The following is a 19323-nucleotide window of genomic DNA, read 5'->3' on the forward strand; positions in this document are numbered from 1 at the left end:
TGTATTTCAGTTCTGTGTGTTCGATATTTGGAATTATTTGTTCATAGTCATCACATATCTGTTTGTTTTTAAATTTTGTTTTTTCAAAGATATACTTTTTTTTTTTTTTTTTTTTTTTTTTTTTTTTTTTTTTTTTTTTTCCGATTTTCATAAATAATACGAAAATATATTATCAATTCTATTTAAGCATCATTTTATTATGATTTTTGTTTCTTTTCATAAAAATTTTCTGAAAAAATTACCCATAAATCAGAAAGCTCGATCTTTGGAAGGGAAATATAAGATCAGAAATTTGATAAATATGCCACTTTGCACACTTAAACAAGCACTTGAGGAAGCCAGAAAAGGTCACTATGGTATGAAATTATAGAATATTTCAGGCCATTTTTAAAAATAATTTTAACTTTTTTGTGTATTACTGATATTTTTTTTTAAAGCTCTCGGAGCCTTTAATGTTAACAACATGGAACAAATCCAAGGTATTATTGCAGCTGCTGCAGAGACAAAAAGCCCGGTTATCATTCAAGCAAGCCGAGGTGCTTTGAAATACACTGAACTTAATTATTTGAAACATATGATTCTTGCTGCAGTGGAATTGCATCCAGAAATTCCTGTTGTTCTCCATCTCGATCACGGAGATTCATTGGAAACAGCGAAAACAGCAATATCACTCGGGTTCACTTCAGTTATGATTGACGCTTCGAGCAAGCCATATGAGGAAAATGTCAGAATTACAAAGGAAGTTGTTGAATATGCTCATGCTTTTGGAGTATCTGTTGAAGCTGAGTTGGGAACACTCGGTGGAATTGAAGAAGACGTGTCAGGTGTTGTCAAGTTGACTGATCCAAAACAAGCAACTGAGTTTGTTGCAGCAACAGGTGTTGATGCTCTTGCTGTTGCAATTGGAACTTCTCATGGGGCATACAAGTTCAAGTCAACCCCTGTTCTGGCCATTGATCTCGTTGAAACAATCTCAAAAGCAACAGAAAAGCCTCTTGTTATGCACGGTTCAAGCTCTGTTCCTCAGGAAATTCTTGCTGACATCAACAAATATGGAGGGAAAATGCCAGATGCACAAGGAGTACCAATCCCAGCTATTCAAAATGCAATTGAACGAGGTGTTTGCAAAGTGAATGTTGATACTGATTCCAGAATGGCAATGACAGCAACAATTAGGAAAATATTCACTGAACAACCAGGTGTCTTTGATCCAAGAGAATATCTTGGACCTGCAAGAGAAGCAACAAAGCAGCTTGTCATGTCAAAAATGAGAGACTTCGGAACAGCTGGACATGCTGGAGATTATGTTCCAATTTCTCTTGAAGAAGCAAAGAAAACTTATTATGGATTATAAATTTTTCCAATTTCAGAGCTAATAATAGCATAAATCGGCACTAAAAAATACTAAGATAATATTTTCAATGTAGATACTATATGTGAGTATTTACTTGTTTTTTTTAGAGATAACTTCTCTAAAACTTTAATTTTCAACATCGACATATATTGATTCAAAACGGTTTTTTTATGAACTATTTTTTGTGTTTGGAGGAAGTTTTTTTTTTAAAAATCTTCAAATTAAAGAATTAAAGTTGAAAGATCTGTAATAATATTGAAAATACTTATCAACATCAGCCAAAATTAAGAAACAATGCAAGTCGAGAAAGTACATAAATCTTCATAATGGAAAAACAATGTACTAAAAAAAAAAAGGAAAATAAAATCTCAAAGTTAAAGAAAAGTCAAAAAAAGTTTACAACAATTATAAAATATAACAGTGGATCATGAAGTGATAATTATTAAAGCTCTCAAAACATGATTTAAAAACATAAAAATATATAAATGCTAAAATATGGATTTATCATCCTTAAAAACGTTTTAAAAACTAAAATTTATTCATGATAAAAAGAAGTGAAATTGAGTGAAATACAAAGTCAATTGCGCATCTGATCATAAACACAACAACTTTGTTTTTCGCCTTCTTTCAAATAATGGAAAAAGTTTTAAAAAACAGGCCACACTTGTTTGAGAACAGGTGATGTATCCAAAGTCTCTCGTTCTTTTGGATATCCCATTGCATTTTGAACATAGCGCACTCCATCCAATAGAAGCTCTTGATTTATATGGGAATGTCCAAAGCAATGAATTGTAGATCCAAGTTGACGAATTTGCTCCTCAAGTCGCGTGGATCCCATTACATGGGGAAGAAATTTATATTTTAAAAAGGGTCGTGGAGGAAGAAGTTCACGACGAGGGAGCATATGGGAGAATGAGATTACAGTCGATTCGGTCATATCGTCAAATGACTTAACAAACTCATCATTTCGATCATGAAGTTCAGATGGATCAAATCCTTGGGGCCACTTGCAAAACAGGTAGTCGGACCATCCCTTCATCGTTTCGATATCTTTATGCGCTAACTTTTCATGTTCGCCAAGTGTTGAATCAAACCATGAAAATAAAGGAACAATCCACAGTCCATCAATTTCTTCTGGATTTGTTTTCACTCCAATTTCTTTGCACATTTCCAATATTTTATCGAGCTTTAAAAAAAAAATCATAACAATGTTATAAAATAATGATTGATTGTTACACCTTCGTTAAAGAATCCATCTCTTCCGATGGTTTTACCCAAACGTCATGATTTCCGGGGGTATAAAACACATGTCTATTTAAAAAATTAAATATATATTCAATCATATTTTCATGCAGGTTAAAAAAATTCGCAAATTGTAGCACACTTAAACATTCCGCATAACATCACCAAACACCGCTTAATTTGTTCAAAATCCTGTGAGATATCTCCTGCGACGATCTAAAGTTGACAAAAACGAAAAAGTAACTCTGTAAAGCTTGGTAAAAAAAATATCAAACGAGGATATCTTTCTCGTGTTCACTCAAACGTGAAAGCCATGTCCAATTCGCTTCATAATTTATGTGAAGATCAGAAAGCAGAAACACTTTAGTCATATGTGACAATGGGGCAGAGCTGGAGGATGGTCCTCCAAAAAAACAAATAATGATCAGAATGATACATAATTTCATAAAAATGTGTAACTCTTTAATATTCAGAATTGAAAAATGAATTGTAATTTTAACAAAATCTAACCACTTTACAGAGATATTCGATGTGGAGTGAAATGATTTTAAAAATCGTTGCGTTATCATCTGAATAATATTTTATATCTTCTCGTATTTTTAATTTTTTGAATATTCAAATAATGATGTTTATTCTTCAACAATTTCTTTTAAAATATCGATTAAATTGTTAACTCCAAATAGATATCCATCATCTTCGTGCTCAACAATCGATCCTTCGGTTTTTTCGAAGACGTGCTGCAAATCTATCATTTTCACAATTGGTCGTTGAGGAATTCGCAAAGGCTCATCAATTAATTCTCCTTTCTGTGAATTTGGCAATCCATCAAATGCAATAAATAAGCTGCTTGAATAAAAATTGAATCTATGAGATAATTCTCCTGAAAGAAATCCAGAAAATGAAGATAATTGCGCTATAACATCCTGTATAACATCTTTTCGAATCTTTTCATATTCTTTTCGTTGTTGCATTTCTTCCTTTGAATATTGGGGAATAACAGTTTGTTTTAAATGCGTTGAGGAAGAAGATTCAAGCGTCTTTGAAAAGGTGGAAAAAAATGTTCGGAAAGCATCTTTAATTTTGTCTTTTGTATTCAAATTTGCGCCAAATGATTTTGGAAATGAAACAAATTGCCCTAAAATAGGATCATATTTCTGGGGGAAATTTAAATAAATAAATATAAATCATCAAGTTCAGACTTTCATTCCAACAATTCTCAAGCCAAGTGTAGCTCCAGTTGTAGATAATGATTTTTGGCTTTGTATCCGCTTTTTTTCTTCAGAGGCATCGGGAGCAAAGGGTTTTGTTCCCATTTTAACATCCAATGCACAAGGAAATGTGTAATTTGCAACAAGATTTTCCATTTTTAAATATAGCTTTTCTCCATGTTTTTGAGTCCCAAAAAAATGAGGAAGGAATGGAAGATAATCCTTGCAATTGCTTTGAAAAAATTCATAATTTCCAAGTTCTTGAGATATCGGAGGAATATACTTAAGCAAAATACGTTTGTCATCTCCAACAAACATTGAATCGGGATGCCCACCAACTTGCGATGATAATTCAGTCAATTCTGATGCCATAAATCAAAAATATAAAAATATAAGAGCTGCTCGCCAAAAATCAAAATCGTTGTTGGAATAAATAATTTGATGATCAAACAACCCAATAACATGATAATAAAGAAATAAATGAATTCAGAACGGGGGGATACATTGGTTGAAATTCTTGCAGACTCGTTGGTTCGAGAATATCTTAGTAGAAATAGCATGAAAATGACATTAAAGTATTTTGAAGCAGAACGGCCTCGGACAAAATCATCTATTTCGACTCGAAAAGAACTGTGCGATGAACTTTCAATTACAAGAGAAATGAAGCAGAATAAAGTCAAACGTTTATTTTTTAAATTCCCCAATTTGTTTTATATGAATTTAAAAAATTCTTCTTTATGATTATTCATTGATTTAAAATATTAATTAGCACATCCTTTTTTGACAATTCTTGAAGTGTTATTGGAGACATTTCTTGTTAAAAGTTTGCAATCCGTTGAATTTTAATGTTTTTTACCCTTTATTTTGCTTGTCATTCAATCATTGTGCAGGAACAGAATCACAAAATAATTTCTCTGTTAAACAATCTTCAGTTGACAAGAAATATAACTCGACATCTTCTCTAAGATCATCATCTCCGTCTCCGTCTGGTTATAGCTACAATACAAGTGAATCATCTCCTGCTCTCCGCCGTACTCCAAAACGACTTTCATCAACAAAAGTTCAGTCTTTTTCTCAATCGCTTTCAATTACACCAACGCAAGTGTACTACTCCCAATCATCAAACGAAGAAGCTGATACAGCATCCATTGGAGTTACACAAGCATTACCTCCAATTTCTTCGATACCCAGTATAATGACAACTCCAAGACTTACAGCCACTTATGCTCCTTCCACTGATTCTGTTTCATCATCATTATCATATAAAAGTATGACAAGAAGAAATGATTTTGAACAAAAACTTCCTCTGAAAAAGACTGAGAAGAAAGGAAATAAAGGGAAAAAAACGAAAGATGAGCAAGGAACAAGAGAAACCACATGTAGGAAAGTTAGAGAAATGAAAGAAAGCAGAAACGAAGAAAGTGATGAAGAAAGCAATGAAGAAGACGAAGAAGTGAGGCGGATTAGAGCGAAGCAAGCGACGTCAGCTCGGATTGCACTGAACAGTTCAGAAGACTTTGTCCAGCCGCCTCTGATTCCGTCTTATCCATCGTTTGCCGGTAGGCCGGATGATATTGACAGCAGCAGCGAAGAGGCAGACAGAGAAATAGCTCAAATACGCCGCAATGCATCGTCACTGGGAGGAGCCAGAGGCAATGACAATCGTCTGGAAGCACGCTCGCAATATTGTGGAGGAGAGCACATGAGCGGGACACGAGAAGAAAGAGAAGGAGGCAAAGAGAAAGAGGCGAAATACTGTTCGGGAAATAGCGAGGAGGAAGGAAGAGAGAAAGAAAGATACCCAGATTCCGGTTCAGATTCATATGATGAAATGCTTCCGCCTAGAAACGAGTTAGGGAGAGGCTCCAGCAAAGCATTGATTATCACTCAGCTGCACTGGACAGACAGAACACCCACAGCAATGGGGAAGCGTATCAGAACAGGAAAGAAGAGGAAAAACGACAGGAAAAAGAAAAATGCACATTCAAAAACAAATAAAGAGACAGAAGAAGATGAGAACCAACAACACGTGCCTGAAGCAAGCTCAAGTGATGAGAGTTCAGATGTTTATGAAGCAGATGACGAAGATGACACAGACAGCAGAGCAAGCGAAGAGGAATACAAAAGCAGTCAAATGAAGAGCAGCAGCAAAGGAGCGCTTTCAAGTGACGAAAGCAGCGAAGGCGATAGCGCTGTTTGCAAGTCGAGTCTTTTGGAAGGAGGCCGAAAGATATTTCACAAGCCTCCTAAGGGAGTTCCCAATGAGCATATTGAGACAGCCCAGCAGATGCAGGCGAGTGGGAGAATGAGCTCGATGAAAAGGATAAGAGTGGGAAATGAGAGAGAGCGATGCAGCAGCGGAATTGGATTCTACAACGACAACAGAAAGAGAGAAGAAGGGAACTTTGTAGAGGTTGATATGGATGATGATGATGACTATGGAGTCAATGATGAAAGATATGCATCATCGCTCTTCCATCAGCCCGAGCTTGGACGAACAAGAAGCCATGATCTGTCTTTCATTGACCGGCAAAGTTCAACTGGAAGGCCGCCAACCTCTGCATCTCGTCTGGGCATACGGACGATGTCTTCTCTCGGATTCAGCACATCTCCGACAGCAACATCAGCCACATCGTCGATGCTGCTGCCGGCGCACACACTGCAGCGCATCCAGCAGCTACTCTTTGGAAGAATCCGCTCAGCGTTTCCAGCGTCGTGGATGCAGGGCTTTGTATTTGACTCGCCAGATGGCCCGTACTCGTTCTGCCTGGTGCAGGAGACAGAAGGCGCATCGGATGTGATGGCAGCTGTCCAGGCACATCTCGTCTACTTCGCATTCCACGACGAAGAAGGCATCGAAGAAAGGATGAGCAAGACGAGGAAGCAGACTGGCGGGTTTTCGGTGCCTGACAATTTGTTAATTCCTTCACCTCAAGCCACTTCTCCTTCTTCCACTTCACCAGCTGCTATGACACTATCATCACATCAAACTTCTTCATCCTCTCTTTCTTCTTCTTCTTCTTCTTCTGATTCACTTTCATCTTTCACCCATCCACATCACCAACCGGGATCTCCTCCCTTGTTTATGGCAAGCCATCAACCACAAGCACACTTCACTGAAGAAGAGCAGACCAACATGCTTGTTGTATCTTTGGCCTCCATTCTTTGGCGCTGCGGAAGAGAAGAAAGTGCTGTCGTTGTATCACTCACTGCTCCTTGTTCGCCTTCTGCCGGGTTTCCGTCGGCTGGGACAGTCAAAGCTACGAAGGTGGAGAGCAGAGACATGCTGAGGCGGGTGCTGGCTGCGACTGTGTTTTCATACAAAGGGCCGTGGGGAGTGTGTCTGCTGATGCTGTCAATAGTGCTGTCACATGGTGTGGACGAGGTGGAGAGAGAGATGCAGATGAGAGGGAGAGCTGGGAGAGGAGGCGGAGAGGAAGAGGAAGAGAGAGGAAGAGAAGAGGTGATGGCGCTTGTGACTGGAGAAGAGAGGGCATCAGATGGGCTGATGGGGCTGATGCTTGTTGGAGAGGCATCGCTGGATGAGGAAGAAGGGCGAGCAGAGATTGGGATGATGAGTGTGAGGGAAGTTGACGGGGTGCATCTGCTTCCGCCGCCTCTGAAGTTCCCTTTCAACCCCATTTGGGTGTTGCAGATGGAGACACACTCAGGAATCCTCTTCTCCTACAAGCCAATTCACCTGCTGAATGTTTTGCATGCCAAAAGAGATGTCAGCTCGTACTCGATGATGTGCTCAATATACACCCCTTCGCTAGTCTTCTACAACACTCTCGTTCCGCTGAACACTTTCACATCATTTTCAATAGGTTTGCCTCATTTTTATGTTTCTTGGTGCTTTTTTTAATTTAAATATTTTTTTTTTACATTTTATATTTTTTGATTAATTTTTGATTGATGTTACTATCGACTGAAAATGCATTGTTTATCATAACTGATTGTTCAACTAACTTTGCTTTCTGGTTTTCTTCAACGAAATAATTCTCCAAATAATAACCTTTCTCGAACAGACATTTCATATCCTCCTTCTGTTTCTTCACCAACACCAGCTTCAACACCAAAGTCATCGCTCGAACGAGTTATTCTAACCACTTTTAAAGACGCCAAATTCCACTTCAATGATAAGCTTTGATCTATCTGACCAAATGAACACTTTGAATTTTTTGTTATTTCTGTAAATTTTTTGAATTTTTTCGTTTAACTGTTTTTATTTTAAATGACTTTTCGTTCATCTCTGTTAACATTCTCTTTGTTCAATCCTTCATTCACTTTGTTTTAATGTTGTATGATGTTTGTTTGTTCATTTAAAGTTTTGGTGTTTTGCTTTCAAATGAGATTGATGAATCTTGTAACTATAAAGCGAACTGAAATTTGGAGTTAGTTTGAAATTAAGCTTGCTAATTAACTTATCATTTTGAATGTATTTTAATAATAAGCGATTTCCAATGAGAAAGTATTTAATTATCAAAAGGAAAAGGAGACAAACAGAACGAAAAGATATTTTTTTGAATGAAAAATATCACTGTTTGTTTTTAAAATTTATATTTATGTTCCTATTTGTGGAGAAACGAACAGAATCTCAGCTAAAAGAGAGATAACATGATGTCATTCAGCAACTGAGTGCGATATGATTAAAATACTCCAAACTGAATCACGAACAAATTGACAAATCGTAATTGACAATTATATGAACAAGAATTGAAATTTCTTTCATCACAGACAATTCGAATAAAAAGACTTTCATATTTTCCAACAGTAAAGATGAGCAATTTTTAGGAACCGAAGGATTGTTAATGGTCTGGTAACAGTTGATTTGAGCCATATCATTCAGAGGCAATGAACGAATTGATAAGAAAGAATATCAAAATAATCTGAGCGAAAGTGGTTTCGTTGAACAGGAACTTTAAATGAAGAATTTGAAAGGAGAAAAGGAAAAGAGAGAAAAACAATGTATTTTTTTGGAAAAGCAGGGATTATTAGAAGATTACGAATGTGATAAAAACGAATTAGAGGGATAAAGGGGAAGGTTTTTTCAGTAAAAACCAACTAAAAGTTGTATTTTGTGAAAAATAGAGGGTTTTTAGACATCGTATGTCACTTGTTGAAATCAGAGATTGAAAATGAAAGCAGCGATGTATAACAACAAAACGCAAATAAGACGCAAGGAAAAAAGCTCGAATAATGAAAATGAATTATATACAAAGATGGAAATGCATTGTTGTTATTTGTATTGGATGATGAAAAATAAATGAAAGAGGTTTCTTTGTTGCTAATTATTGGAATAATCAAGATTATGAAGAAAAGGAGTTAAAAAGAAAAATGAAAAAAGGAAAAAAGAAGAAATGAGAAAAGAAAAGAAAAGAAAAGACAGTTGACAGTTTTTGCTTCGTTTTTTAAAATGCAGCTGCTTTTTTAACAAATTTTTAGCTTCTATTTTCATGAGGCTTCCTTGCTTATTTTTGAAGTAATCTTTATTATCGTTGGCTATCCAAGCTTACAATCATATTTTCTCTTCGATTTCACGAAGTCACTTCATTTGTCCTCTCTTTTATTCCATGTTCTACGTCTATTGTTATCATTTCATCATTGCTTTCATCATTTTAATAAATGTCAAGATGTTATTTTTTTTTTCTTCTTCTTCTTCTCTTCCTTCTTCTTCTTCTTCTTCTTCTTTGAATTCTTTGAGTTCTTCTTCAAATTCTTCCATGTATATGAATATCTTCATCTTCCTCTTTCATATCAATGCAAATATTATCTTTTTCTTCAGACATATAAGGAAAAAACATCGTTTTATCTCAAATTGCATGATAGATTTCCCCTTCAGTTTCTTGTCACGAAGTTAAACAACATTTTTAATCAATCTCTATGGATAAAACGTGCTTGGCACTCGATTCACTAATGAAATTGATTTCCATAACAAAATTTTTTGACAATCTCAACATGGGACAAAATAATTTTCTTTATGAACTTTGTTCCATTCTTCTCAAACAAATATTTTTCTCAGTTTTTGAATTTTTCTGGAATTATTTGCATTGTTACGGTTGATTGATAATGAAATGATTGAAGAAAAAGTTTGTAACAAATCTCAGTTTTTTTCATAATTGGAAAAAATTTTCCCCATATTTAAAAATTGAAAATAAGCAGTTTATTTATTTAACGAATGATGCAATATTTTTGTATGTTCGCTGAAAGATTCGCTGATTCCATTCACTTTTCTTTCGAAATGAATCTTATACAAATATTGGTTTACAAATGTATTTCTGTATTTTGGATGGAGCATTTGATAAAATTTGAAGTCGCAAAAACAATGCATCAGTGTTTTTCATTTTTTAATAAAATATCAAATATCTAACCCAATATTTACTAAAAAATTTCGGTTGAATAGGTTAGATCACAAAGCGTTTCATGAGCTTAAGGCCTTCAACAAAAAAACCGGTTGCATTACACAAAGTGGAGGTGAGTGTAGGAGAAGAAGAATATAGAGCAGCAAAGGCGTTACAAGCAGAATATGTTGACAATTTCGGAGCCTTTTTACTTGAGCAGGTTATATCCGAAACACCAGGAAACATCTTCATATCTCCATTGTCGGTACATACAGCCTTAATGATGACTTGTGCAGGCTCCGTTGATTCAACATTGGAGGTCATGCAAGAAGTGCTTCAGCTGAAAGGAATGCCTGAAAAAGAGTCTGTGTGTTGATGTACTTTTTTGTTTGGTATTTGTTTCTGCGTAACTACTGTTTGTTTTGATGTGTCGTGGATTTGCTTGTGTGTGATTACAGTTTGAGGAGATAGCAAAAGGCATTCATGGTTTTGAAAAGGTTCACAAAATGCCTTATATTATGGCCAATTCACTTTGGATAGATGGTTCATTATCGGTGAACAAGGAATATTTAACAATGTGTAGAGAATGTTTTGGAGGAACTGCTGAAGTCGTTTCGTTTTCTTCGAAATCGTGTGTTTTAAGCAATTATTAATTTGAAGCATGTGGTGTTATTACAAATAATATTTGTTATTTATTTCGCATTTTGCACAGTTCAATTGATAGAATTAATGATTGGGTAAAGACCAAAACAAAGGGACTCATAACCAAAATATTTGAAAGATTGGATTCTAGCATGAAGATGGTACTTTTGAATACAGTTTATTTCAAGGATGATTTTGCTATCCCATTTAAAGCGAAATTAACACGCAATTCCGAATTCCAATTGCTGAGTGGTGAGAAAAGTGATTGTAAAATGATGAAAATGACAGAGAATCTGCGCTATTACGCAACAACAGATACAGCGTTTGTATCATTAGGATTTGTAAACAACAATGTTAGAATGCTATTAATGCTTCCAACGGAAGAAGGGCAGGAAGCGCTGAATGTTTGTGCCATGAAATATCTTCGTGCAAGTGAGTTTAAAGAGATTACCCACCATTTGTCCTCGCAATTAGTAGAGCTTTATCTTCCTCACTTTCAGGTCGAGTTTTCGCTTTCGCTGAAACAATCATTGATTCGGATGGGAATGGGAGTTTGTTTTGGAGGTGATGCGAAATTTGCTAAGATTAGCTCCGATCCGCTTTTAATCAGTGATGTTGTTCATAAAACCATTTTGAAGGTGAATGAAAAAGGGGTGGAGGCTGCAGCAGTAACTGCTGTTGCGATGGGGAGAGGATTTGCTCTTTCTCATGAGATCAAGCATCCAATTCTTTTTTTGGTAAATCGTCCATTTGTCGTTGCGCTTTATGATAGAAGCTCAACAATTATTTTTTCTGGAATTGTAAAATCTGTATAGTTTTATATGTTTCATTGTTTCAGTATTTGTTTTTCTTAATTTTAAAATATTGACCTTTTTTTTAAAAAGGTTTTTGAGTTTTTTTGAAATGTTTGTCTTTTTATTTTTTTTTTTTATGAATAGAAAAGACAAATATGGGGAAATAGATATGCTTTTTAATTCATTTGATAAATAGAATTTATTTGATAAAAAGTGAAATATATTTTCTCTGTGATGTTGAAATTTTCTGAACAACAAGACAGTTGTATTTTATTGACTGCAAATTTTGGAGTTATTTTCATTCAAAGAATCACTATCATATGATGTTGATAATCACTCAAAGTGTGAAACATTAAAAAATAAATAAATTTCTAAATTAATAAATTAAACAAAATAAAATAATAACAAAAATAAAAAGATATATTTTTTGAAATTTTTTGTTTTTGATTTCAATTTTTATGAAAATTTTTATTTTTTGTTAATTTTTCAATAGATGTTTAACGGAAAGAAGCTCACTTTTCGAGAAGCCAATGAAATTTTGGAAATGAATTATTCTTCATCGGAATCGTTTTTTGCATGTCAATATGAAACGACCTTTCTCGGTTTGAAACTGTCTTTTCGTAATAACATAATCTTTTTGATTCATTCAAACATTATTTCGGAATCAATTTTTTCTTTCTCAAAAGAAAATGTTTTTCTCAATGAACGGAATAAAATTTTTAACTATGGGACCAATTAATTATTTATGAATCAAAAATAATTCATAAAAAAATTACATCGTTAGTTGTTGAAATAAGAAATAAGAAGAAAATAATAATTATTTATCGATATTTGTAATTTAAAAAAAATTGAGTCAAATCAAGGCTGAAAAAAAACCTGTAAAAGTTGAAATAATAAGGAAAACCCGAGCAAACAAAAAATAAAAATGGTGAAAGAAAATTTTGTTTTCTTCATTGCTTTTTTCATTGGTAATGATTTCGAGAGTTAAAATTTTTGGTTATTTCGAACGTTCGTTGCGCATATTCTCTGTTAACGAGGCACTTCGTATTTAATTAATTTTTTCTTTGAAAAAAGCATTCGATTCTGACTTTTTTTTCTTTTTGCTTTTCAATCCCTAATTGATTAAAAGTGATGGATTGCTTCTCAAATAAACCATCATTTTAACACTAATCATATTCCTGAATATTTAGATTTGTAAGCCAAACTGCAATTTCGATATCAAACATTGCATCATCCAAGCCGTTTCTGTACCTGTTCACACATCGCTTCCACTGCCGCTTCATTCTTCCGAAAAACCATTCAACAGGAATCTGTATCTTTGCTAATCTTTCATAATATGGGTGATTATTTTTGAAATCATAACTTTTTTCGGAGTGTTGTTTTTTCAAAGGTTGTTTGTCATTGAATTGAGATTTTATGTTTAAATGATAAATTCCATCAAAACCATTTCAAAATACAAATGTTTAAGATGAAATTTTGATGAAGATATTTTTAAATCGTATTTTCACTTTTTAGTGTTCTGTTCTTAATATTTGAGTAAATTTTTCGAACCAAATATTTTGCATGAAAAAATATGATTTCAAAAATAATCACCCATATGTTATTTCTTCTATCGTTGAAGCATTTTTGATTAGTGCTATGACTTCTATTCCTTCAACAGCACCTTGATATCCTCTGTCTGTCATGACTTTCCAATGTTTAATTCCAGCGTCCAATCCATATTTATCTCTTTCGTATTCTGATATTTGTGAATATTCTTTTCACAGCTGTAAGTCTCGTTTTAACAATGAGAAATCACGTATGTGACCCTCTGCAACTTCTGAAGCAAACTATGCTTCAAAAGGATAACAAGCAGCAACTGCAACCTGGATTTTCAATCCATAAACTTTATGATTCCCTTCCCAGAGCAACTTCTGATTTTCAAAGCTGCTTGCCGGCTTGTCCGTATTTATTGACGTTGAATCAACTAGTAGTGCGATTGTTCCAAAAGAGTCGTCTGTATCAGTATATTTAGGTCTTCTTTTCTCCATGTTCATTTTTCTCAATTCTTTTAACTGGAGTGGACGTATTTGAATTATTTCATCAGAAATTATGTGGTAACTTCTGTTTAACCAAATCCCAATTCTCGTTTGTGTAGTTCCAGTGAAAAGCCATTCGAGTTCATAAATCATTTTGTCTGTAAGCGATAAAGATTCTTTTGGTCCTTTTCTCGGAGTGTGGCTAGTTTCGTTTTCAAGTTCGCAAATGATGCTGAATATTTGTTTTTCGGTCAATTTATATCTATCATTTGATTTTTGTTTGCGAAAGAAATCAAACAGCTGTCCTTCAGGCTCAGGATCTGATAACTCCATAATTTCAGTGTTCATATTTTTCTTATCAATTCTGTCTTTAATTGAACCAGCTTTTCGAAGAGCCAAATCAAATATGTCGTTTGTTTCTTTTCTGTAAACATCAGATCATTAAAAATAATAAAAATAAAATTGAATAAAAACACTCATCCATGTAGTGAAAGATGTCCACATTAACATTTTTACCACAAAAGTGGGAAGTCCATAATTATTATGCAACAAATAATGAAATAGTTTCTGACGTGACAAAACTTCAAGCAAAGTGTGAAACAAACTTTAAGGTGAAAAAACAAATGAATTTGAGTTCATCATAATATTTTTCCAATTTATTTGACACTATTTTATAAAAAAATGATATTGAAGATGAAGAATCTGAGATAACAGAAAAGCTTAACCGAGAAAAGAAATTTCAAATTCCATCTCAAATTCCTTCGTGCAAAATCAAACCTAATAAAAATTTCAAAAGCCAAAATATTTTGATTCAAAATGTCTTTCAGCATCTTGTCAGGACGTTTAGAAAACTTGGTATGAAATGATTAATGATTCGCATTCAAAACACAAATTCCGAAGGGAGAAGATCTTTAATGTGGACAAATCATCATTGAGATAATCAGATGACATCTTCTTTCAATCAGCAACATCTTTAGAGTCTCCTTCGGCCCATTTCCTTGTTCCTTCGAGAGTGCGAAATGCCACACTTGTGGCTGTTGTAACCTCAGATGGTTTTTCTCTGCCTGCAATTGTTCTATGGCCGAGTTCCAATATTCAGGAAGAGTTAACTACATTCATTTCTCCTTCTCTTGATGTGTAGAGCAATGCTAACAGTTGGATAAACTTTATTTCATTTGACAAAACGCTTGTTGCTTTTCTTCCAGAAACATTGGATAGAAAGAAATAAAAGCATTTATTGGAAGAGAGAATTTTAAAATTTATTCTCTTACACAGCTTTTGTGCAAACTCAGAAATTCTGGGAAAACAAACGGAATCTGATTCAAGTGGGATTTCTTTTGTTCCTTGAACAAAAGTCATTCACAATCTTTTGAAAAAGTCGAATTTTCTGTTCTGAAATATGTTTTGAATTCATCTTTCGAATTCATTCACACCTCAACTTCTTCATAATGAAAGGCTTTAGCAGATGTCTTTCACCAAGCCATTCACTCTGTATTTGCCCCATAAGTTGTGAAGAATGCCTTCGAAGCTAGCAGATATTTTAGGAAATCATCCAGACAAATTATACGAAAATGACCAAAACATTCTTCTAATCCTTTTCCATCTCACTCAAAACAATTTGATTTTTTCAGCAAACTTTTCACAAATGAAGCTTCCTTTGAAATGTGGGAAGAAGAGATTTTCATTCAAACAAAAGCTACAAGTGCTGAAGAGGAAGAAAAAACGGAAATCTTTGAGGAAACACATTTATCATAGTTAAAGAAGAAAACAGTTTTTCGAAGAATATAACAAGATATTGTGCAAATTTTCCAAAAAAAAAAAAAAAAAGAAAAAAAAAAAAACGAGGATATTATGTTTTTATGTTTTTCTTTTTCCTGTGCCTTGATCCAAAGAAGTTTTTTTTTTTTTTTTTTTTTTACTTTTTTTTTTTTTTTTTTTTTTTTTTTTTTTTTTTGGCTAATAGATTTCGCATTTATATGGATAAAAAACCTTCAACATTTTTGTTCCAACAAAAAATAGAGTGAATAATAGTTAAAAATTATGATGCATCAAATGTTTCATGGATTTATTCCACAATTTATTTATTCTGATTTGAATTTTGCTTTGTTCAGCTTTGTTTATTTGGAGGAAACAAGATTTTTTTATTAAAGCCCATTTAAAAAAAAAAAAAAATACATTCAAAGTTTCAAAACTTTAAATACTCATTGAAGACCATGTAATTTTATTTTTCAATGCATTTCGTTAAAAACCAATTGATTTCATGTGAAGTGTACTTTGTGAAATGAAAAAATTAAAAAAATTAATTCTGACTTTTTATTAAATTTAATATTCATTCGAAGAATGCTCACATTTTGTCGATTAAAGCTCTCTTTAAATCTGAAGAAATGGTCGATGCAGTCGCTTCGTTGAGCTTGAATATTCTTTCAATAACAGAAAGTTCAGTTGACGTTGTATCCAATCCACAGAATGCGCACCAATCATTAGCTACCAGACCTGCACCAATAACATCAGATCCTCGATTAACAGTTCCTGCAACAAGAGGCATTTCCAAAAGATTGGATAATTCCTCAAGTTCTTTTATTGGTGCCATTGGATGTATAAGTCCTCCTTGATTAGTGAATCTGCAGCAACTTCCGACAAGTGGACTTCCTGCAATTGTTTGCCTGAATACTTCTACTCCAAGAACATCCTTCACAATTTCTTCAGTGTTCTATTTTCAAAAATTTTGTCATTAATAACACAAAACTATAACATTAACAAACCGAATCTGCTTCTGGATGAAGTAATGCAACATGATCATTACATGTTATAACATTTCCAAGAGCTGACAATTTTTCCTCTAATCTTTGAATAACGACACTATCAGGAAGTGATGCTCTAATGTGAGTCAGTTCTTGATCTGTTGTTGTATGAGGTACAAGCAACCCCTTTGTATTTCCTTATATTAAAAATATACGTTGAAAAAAATAACTTTTCGAAAAAACAAATGAACCAAACCAACACAAAGAGTACCAGCAATTTTCGTTCCAGCAAAAGTTGCTTGTACAACTGGAATATGATCTGACAATTCTTCTTCAAAATAAGAATAAAATTGAGGGTTTCCTAAAGGAGTAATACAGTAGGCACTTGTCAACACCGCAAAAACACCCACTTCACTGCTATTTTCATATTGCACACCTGGAAAAGAAATAAATATATCAACGAACAATAAAAGATTATCGACAAACGAATTGCCATTTTTTAATGAACAAAAAAATAATTTCTGTGATCGTAGCCCATTGATAATATTAAAAATTTCTATCAATAATAATTTATTTGTTTGCTGATAAAAACACTTTCAAACAGAATCAAACCATTTCTTTATAAATTCAAAAACAGAAAATTTTGTGTGAAGATTTTTTGATCTAACCCACATTATATACAATCATCTGATGCCAGTTTGTTCTCTTTATTACTGTTATTTTGACAGTAAATATTGATTTTAACAAAACTTATATGCTTTATAATAGTCTCAACTTTATTTGCTTTTTGAAAGTGCACCAGGATATGCATTGTTTGAATGCTTAGCCCCTGGTGGCGTTATATCAGACCCAAAAGACTATACAGAGATGGCACGCTTTGCTACACACATGAAATTATCTGCATTTCTTCCTTTTGATCATCCAGAACACGCACTGGCTGGAATTAAAAACATTTCGCTTGGTTTGATTGTCGATCATTAAAAAAAATATTCAAAGTTCTTTTTAGGGGTACTCGGACCTGATCTTCTGGAATTTTTAAGAACAAATTTACCATCTGTTTCAGAAAAGAAATCATCTTCTGTTCAATTGGCTGTTCAAGAACCAAAGATTGGTGCTGCAATAAGCGAAACATTCAACATTACCTGCATTACAGATTCTAGAACCGAGGATCTCTTTAGAGGAATAAGACTTCACCTCCATAAATTCCTTGATTTGGATCCTGAGGATATTGATAGAAGTCAGCTTTCTTTGGCCCATGCGTACTCAAGATCGGAGGTGAAATTCGATGTTAATAGAACTGATAACATGGTTAAACAAGCTGTATTCTTGTTTGATCAATTGGAAAAGGACATTAACATGGTGGCTATGAGGGTTAAAGAATGGTACGGAGGACATTTCCCAGAGTTGACAAAAATTGTAATTGACAACATTCAGTATTGCAAGATGATCCTTCTGTTTAAAAATAAATCTGAAATTAATGATGGAATGCAGGCTGAATTGGAAGAAATTACAGGTGATAGCGGAGTCGCTATGGAAGTCATTGAAGCTGCAAAGACCTCGATGGGTTTTGATCTGTCAGACATTGATCTTGAGAATATTCTTGTGTTTGCCACACGTGTCGTTAAGCTTTCTGAGTATCGTGAGACTCTTCGAGGATATCTTACATCCAAAATGACAAGTGTTGCACCCAATCTTACTGCTCTTCTTGGAGTTTTAGTGGCTGCACGTCTGGTCAGCCATGCAGGATCATTAACTGCTTTGTCAAAGGATGCAGCTTCAACTATCCAAATTTTAGGTGCAGAAAAAGCACTTTTCAGGTGTGAAAATATATGTTAATGATTGCGAATTTCTAATTATATTTCTTTTGAATTACGATTCAAATGTCATATAAAAAATATTTTTTTTACTTTTCCCCAATTATTTACATTTCTGATATTCATGTTTCGACGCTCAGAGCACTGAAATCACGTTCAAACACACCAAAGTACGGGCTGTTGTTTAATTCTTCATTTGTGCAGAAGGCGATGGCCAAGAACCGTGGCCGCATTTCTCGCGTGCTTGCCAACAAATGCGCATTGGCCAGTCGTATTGACTCATTTGCTGACACACCCACTTCCGTCTATGGAGAAGCTATGAAAGAGCAAATTGAAGATCGCCTTGAATTCTTGAAGAACGGAGGAAAGACATTGAAGAACAGCGATGTTATGAGGACTGCTGCAGAAAAAGTTTGATATTTCTTAGCCTTACTATTGAATCATTCATTGCATTATTTTTGAAATTATTCGTTTTTTATTTAAAAATTATTATTATTGAAATTTCACAATAATATAATTCAAAAAATTTATAACGTTCTTTTCGGCTTTCATTACATTTCATACAGGCAAAGGAGTACATCGCACGTATGGCAAGTTTAGAGAGCGAAAAGAAGGAAGAAGAAGAAGACGAGGACGACATCAAAGTTGAAAAGAAAAAGAGAAAGAAGGAAGACGTTCAGGAAAGCGAAGAAGAGGAAGAAAAGAAAGAAAAGAAAGACAAAAAGAAGAAGGACAAAAAAGAAAAGAAAGAAAAGAAGGAGAAGGATAAGAAGGAAAAGAAAGAAAAGCACAAAGACAAGAAAGACAAGAAAGAGAAAAAAGAGAAAAAGAGATCCAAAAAAAGCGAAAGCTCAGACGAGAAAAGTGACTAAATAGAATATTTTATGCTCATCTTTTGAGCACTCCATTTCCACATTTTCTTCTTTTTCTTTATGCCATCGTATTTTCTCTCTCTTATTCAATTCACAAAATGCAGTCTTTATAATAATATTTGCAACTAAATGAAGCGAGTATACTTGTAAAACACCCAGGAAAAAAAAAAAAAAATAAATAAATAAAATAAAACAACTTCAAAACATTATCACAAACTACAAATGAACGAAAGAATAGAAAAAAAATTAGTGACAAATAAAACATTTCTCAAATAGATTTAAAAAATACTGTTTCAA

The 19323-nt window shown here is 33.9% G+C and overlaps 7 protein-coding genes across 7 annotated transcripts; 4 read left to right on the top strand and 3 right to left on the bottom strand.

The window, feature by feature from the left end:
- Positions 1 to 280: 280 nt before the first annotated feature.
- On the top strand, positions 281 to 1767 carry MONOS_2187 (Fructose bisphosphate aldolase (FBA)). Its single transcript, XM_067872092.1, has 2 exons — positions 281 to 356; positions 438 to 1767. The coding sequence occupies exons 1-2, from the start codon at positions 302 to 304 to the stop codon at positions 1352 to 1354; spliced, it is 972 nt and encodes a 323-aa protein (XP_067730348.1). The 5' UTR covers positions 281 to 301; the 3' UTR covers positions 1355 to 1767.
- MONOS_2188 (putative ser/thr phosphatase family protein) lies at positions 1529 to 3027 on the bottom strand. The gene is made up of 4 exons (XM_067872093.1): positions 2872 to 3027; positions 2739 to 2812; positions 2593 to 2665; positions 1529 to 2540 (listed from the first exon to the last, which is right to left on the bottom strand). Exons 1-4 carry the CDS (start codon positions 2965 to 2967, stop codon positions 2001 to 2003), a joined length of 783 nt encoding a protein of 260 aa, XP_067730349.1. The 5' UTR covers positions 2968 to 3027; the 3' UTR covers positions 1529 to 2000.
- Positions 3028 to 3789: 762 nt separating this feature from the next.
- MONOS_2189 (putative inositol-hexakisphosphate 5-kinase) lies at positions 3790 to 4176 on the bottom strand (the record flags this gene model as incomplete). The annotated part of the gene is made up of 1 exon (XM_067872094.1): positions 3790 to 4176. The coding sequence occupies one exon, from the start codon at positions 4174 to 4176 to the stop codon at positions 3790 to 3792; it is 387 nt and encodes a 128-aa protein (XP_067730350.1).
- An 88-nt stretch (positions 4177 to 4264) lies between these two features.
- Positions 4265 to 8275, top strand: MONOS_2190 (uncharacterized protein). Its single transcript, XM_067872096.1, has 4 exons — positions 4265 to 4486; positions 4574 to 4627; positions 4695 to 7631; positions 7833 to 8275. The coding sequence occupies exons 1-4, from the start codon at positions 4285 to 4287 to the stop codon at positions 7952 to 7954; spliced, it is 3315 nt and encodes a 1104-aa protein (XP_067730351.1). The 5' UTR covers positions 4265 to 4284; the 3' UTR covers positions 7955 to 8275.
- A 1952-nt stretch (positions 8276 to 10227) lies between these two features.
- MONOS_2191 (putative proteinase inhibitor I4 serpin) lies at positions 10228 to 11602 on the top strand (the record flags this gene model as incomplete). Its single annotated transcript, XM_067872097.1, has 3 exons — positions 10228 to 10512; positions 10604 to 10776; positions 10858 to 11602. 3 exons carry the CDS (start codon positions 10228 to 10230, stop codon positions 11600 to 11602), a joined length of 1203 nt encoding a protein of 400 aa, XP_067730352.1.
- A 4201-nt stretch (positions 11603 to 15803) lies between these two features.
- MONOS_2192 (Translation initiation factor 6) lies at positions 15804 to 16865 on the bottom strand. The gene is made up of 4 exons (XM_067872098.1): positions 16827 to 16865; positions 16597 to 16776; positions 16362 to 16537; positions 15804 to 16309 (listed from the first exon to the last, which is right to left on the bottom strand). Exons 1-4 carry the CDS (start codon positions 16834 to 16836, stop codon positions 15944 to 15946), a joined length of 732 nt encoding a protein of 243 aa, XP_067730353.1. The 5' UTR covers positions 16837 to 16865; the 3' UTR covers positions 15804 to 15943.
- A 145-nt stretch (positions 16866 to 17010) lies between these two features.
- Positions 17011 to 19196, top strand: MONOS_2193 (putative nucleolar protein Nop56). Its single transcript, XM_067872099.1, has 5 exons — positions 17011 to 17036; positions 17109 to 17301; positions 17347 to 18157; positions 18295 to 18565; positions 18721 to 19196. Exons 1-5 carry the CDS (start codon positions 17031 to 17033, stop codon positions 19024 to 19026), a joined length of 1587 nt encoding a protein of 528 aa, XP_067730354.1. The 5' UTR covers positions 17011 to 17030; the 3' UTR covers positions 19027 to 19196.
- The last annotated feature ends 127 nt before the right edge of the window (positions 19197 to 19323 follow it).

Source organism: Monocercomonoides exilis (genome assembly GCF_001643675.1).
Source record: "Monocercomonoides exilis strain PA203 chromosome Unknown scaffold14-1859848, whole genome shotgun sequence".
NCBI classification, from domain to species: domain Eukaryota; phylum Preaxostyla; order Oxymonadida; family Polymastigidae; genus Monocercomonoides; species Monocercomonoides exilis.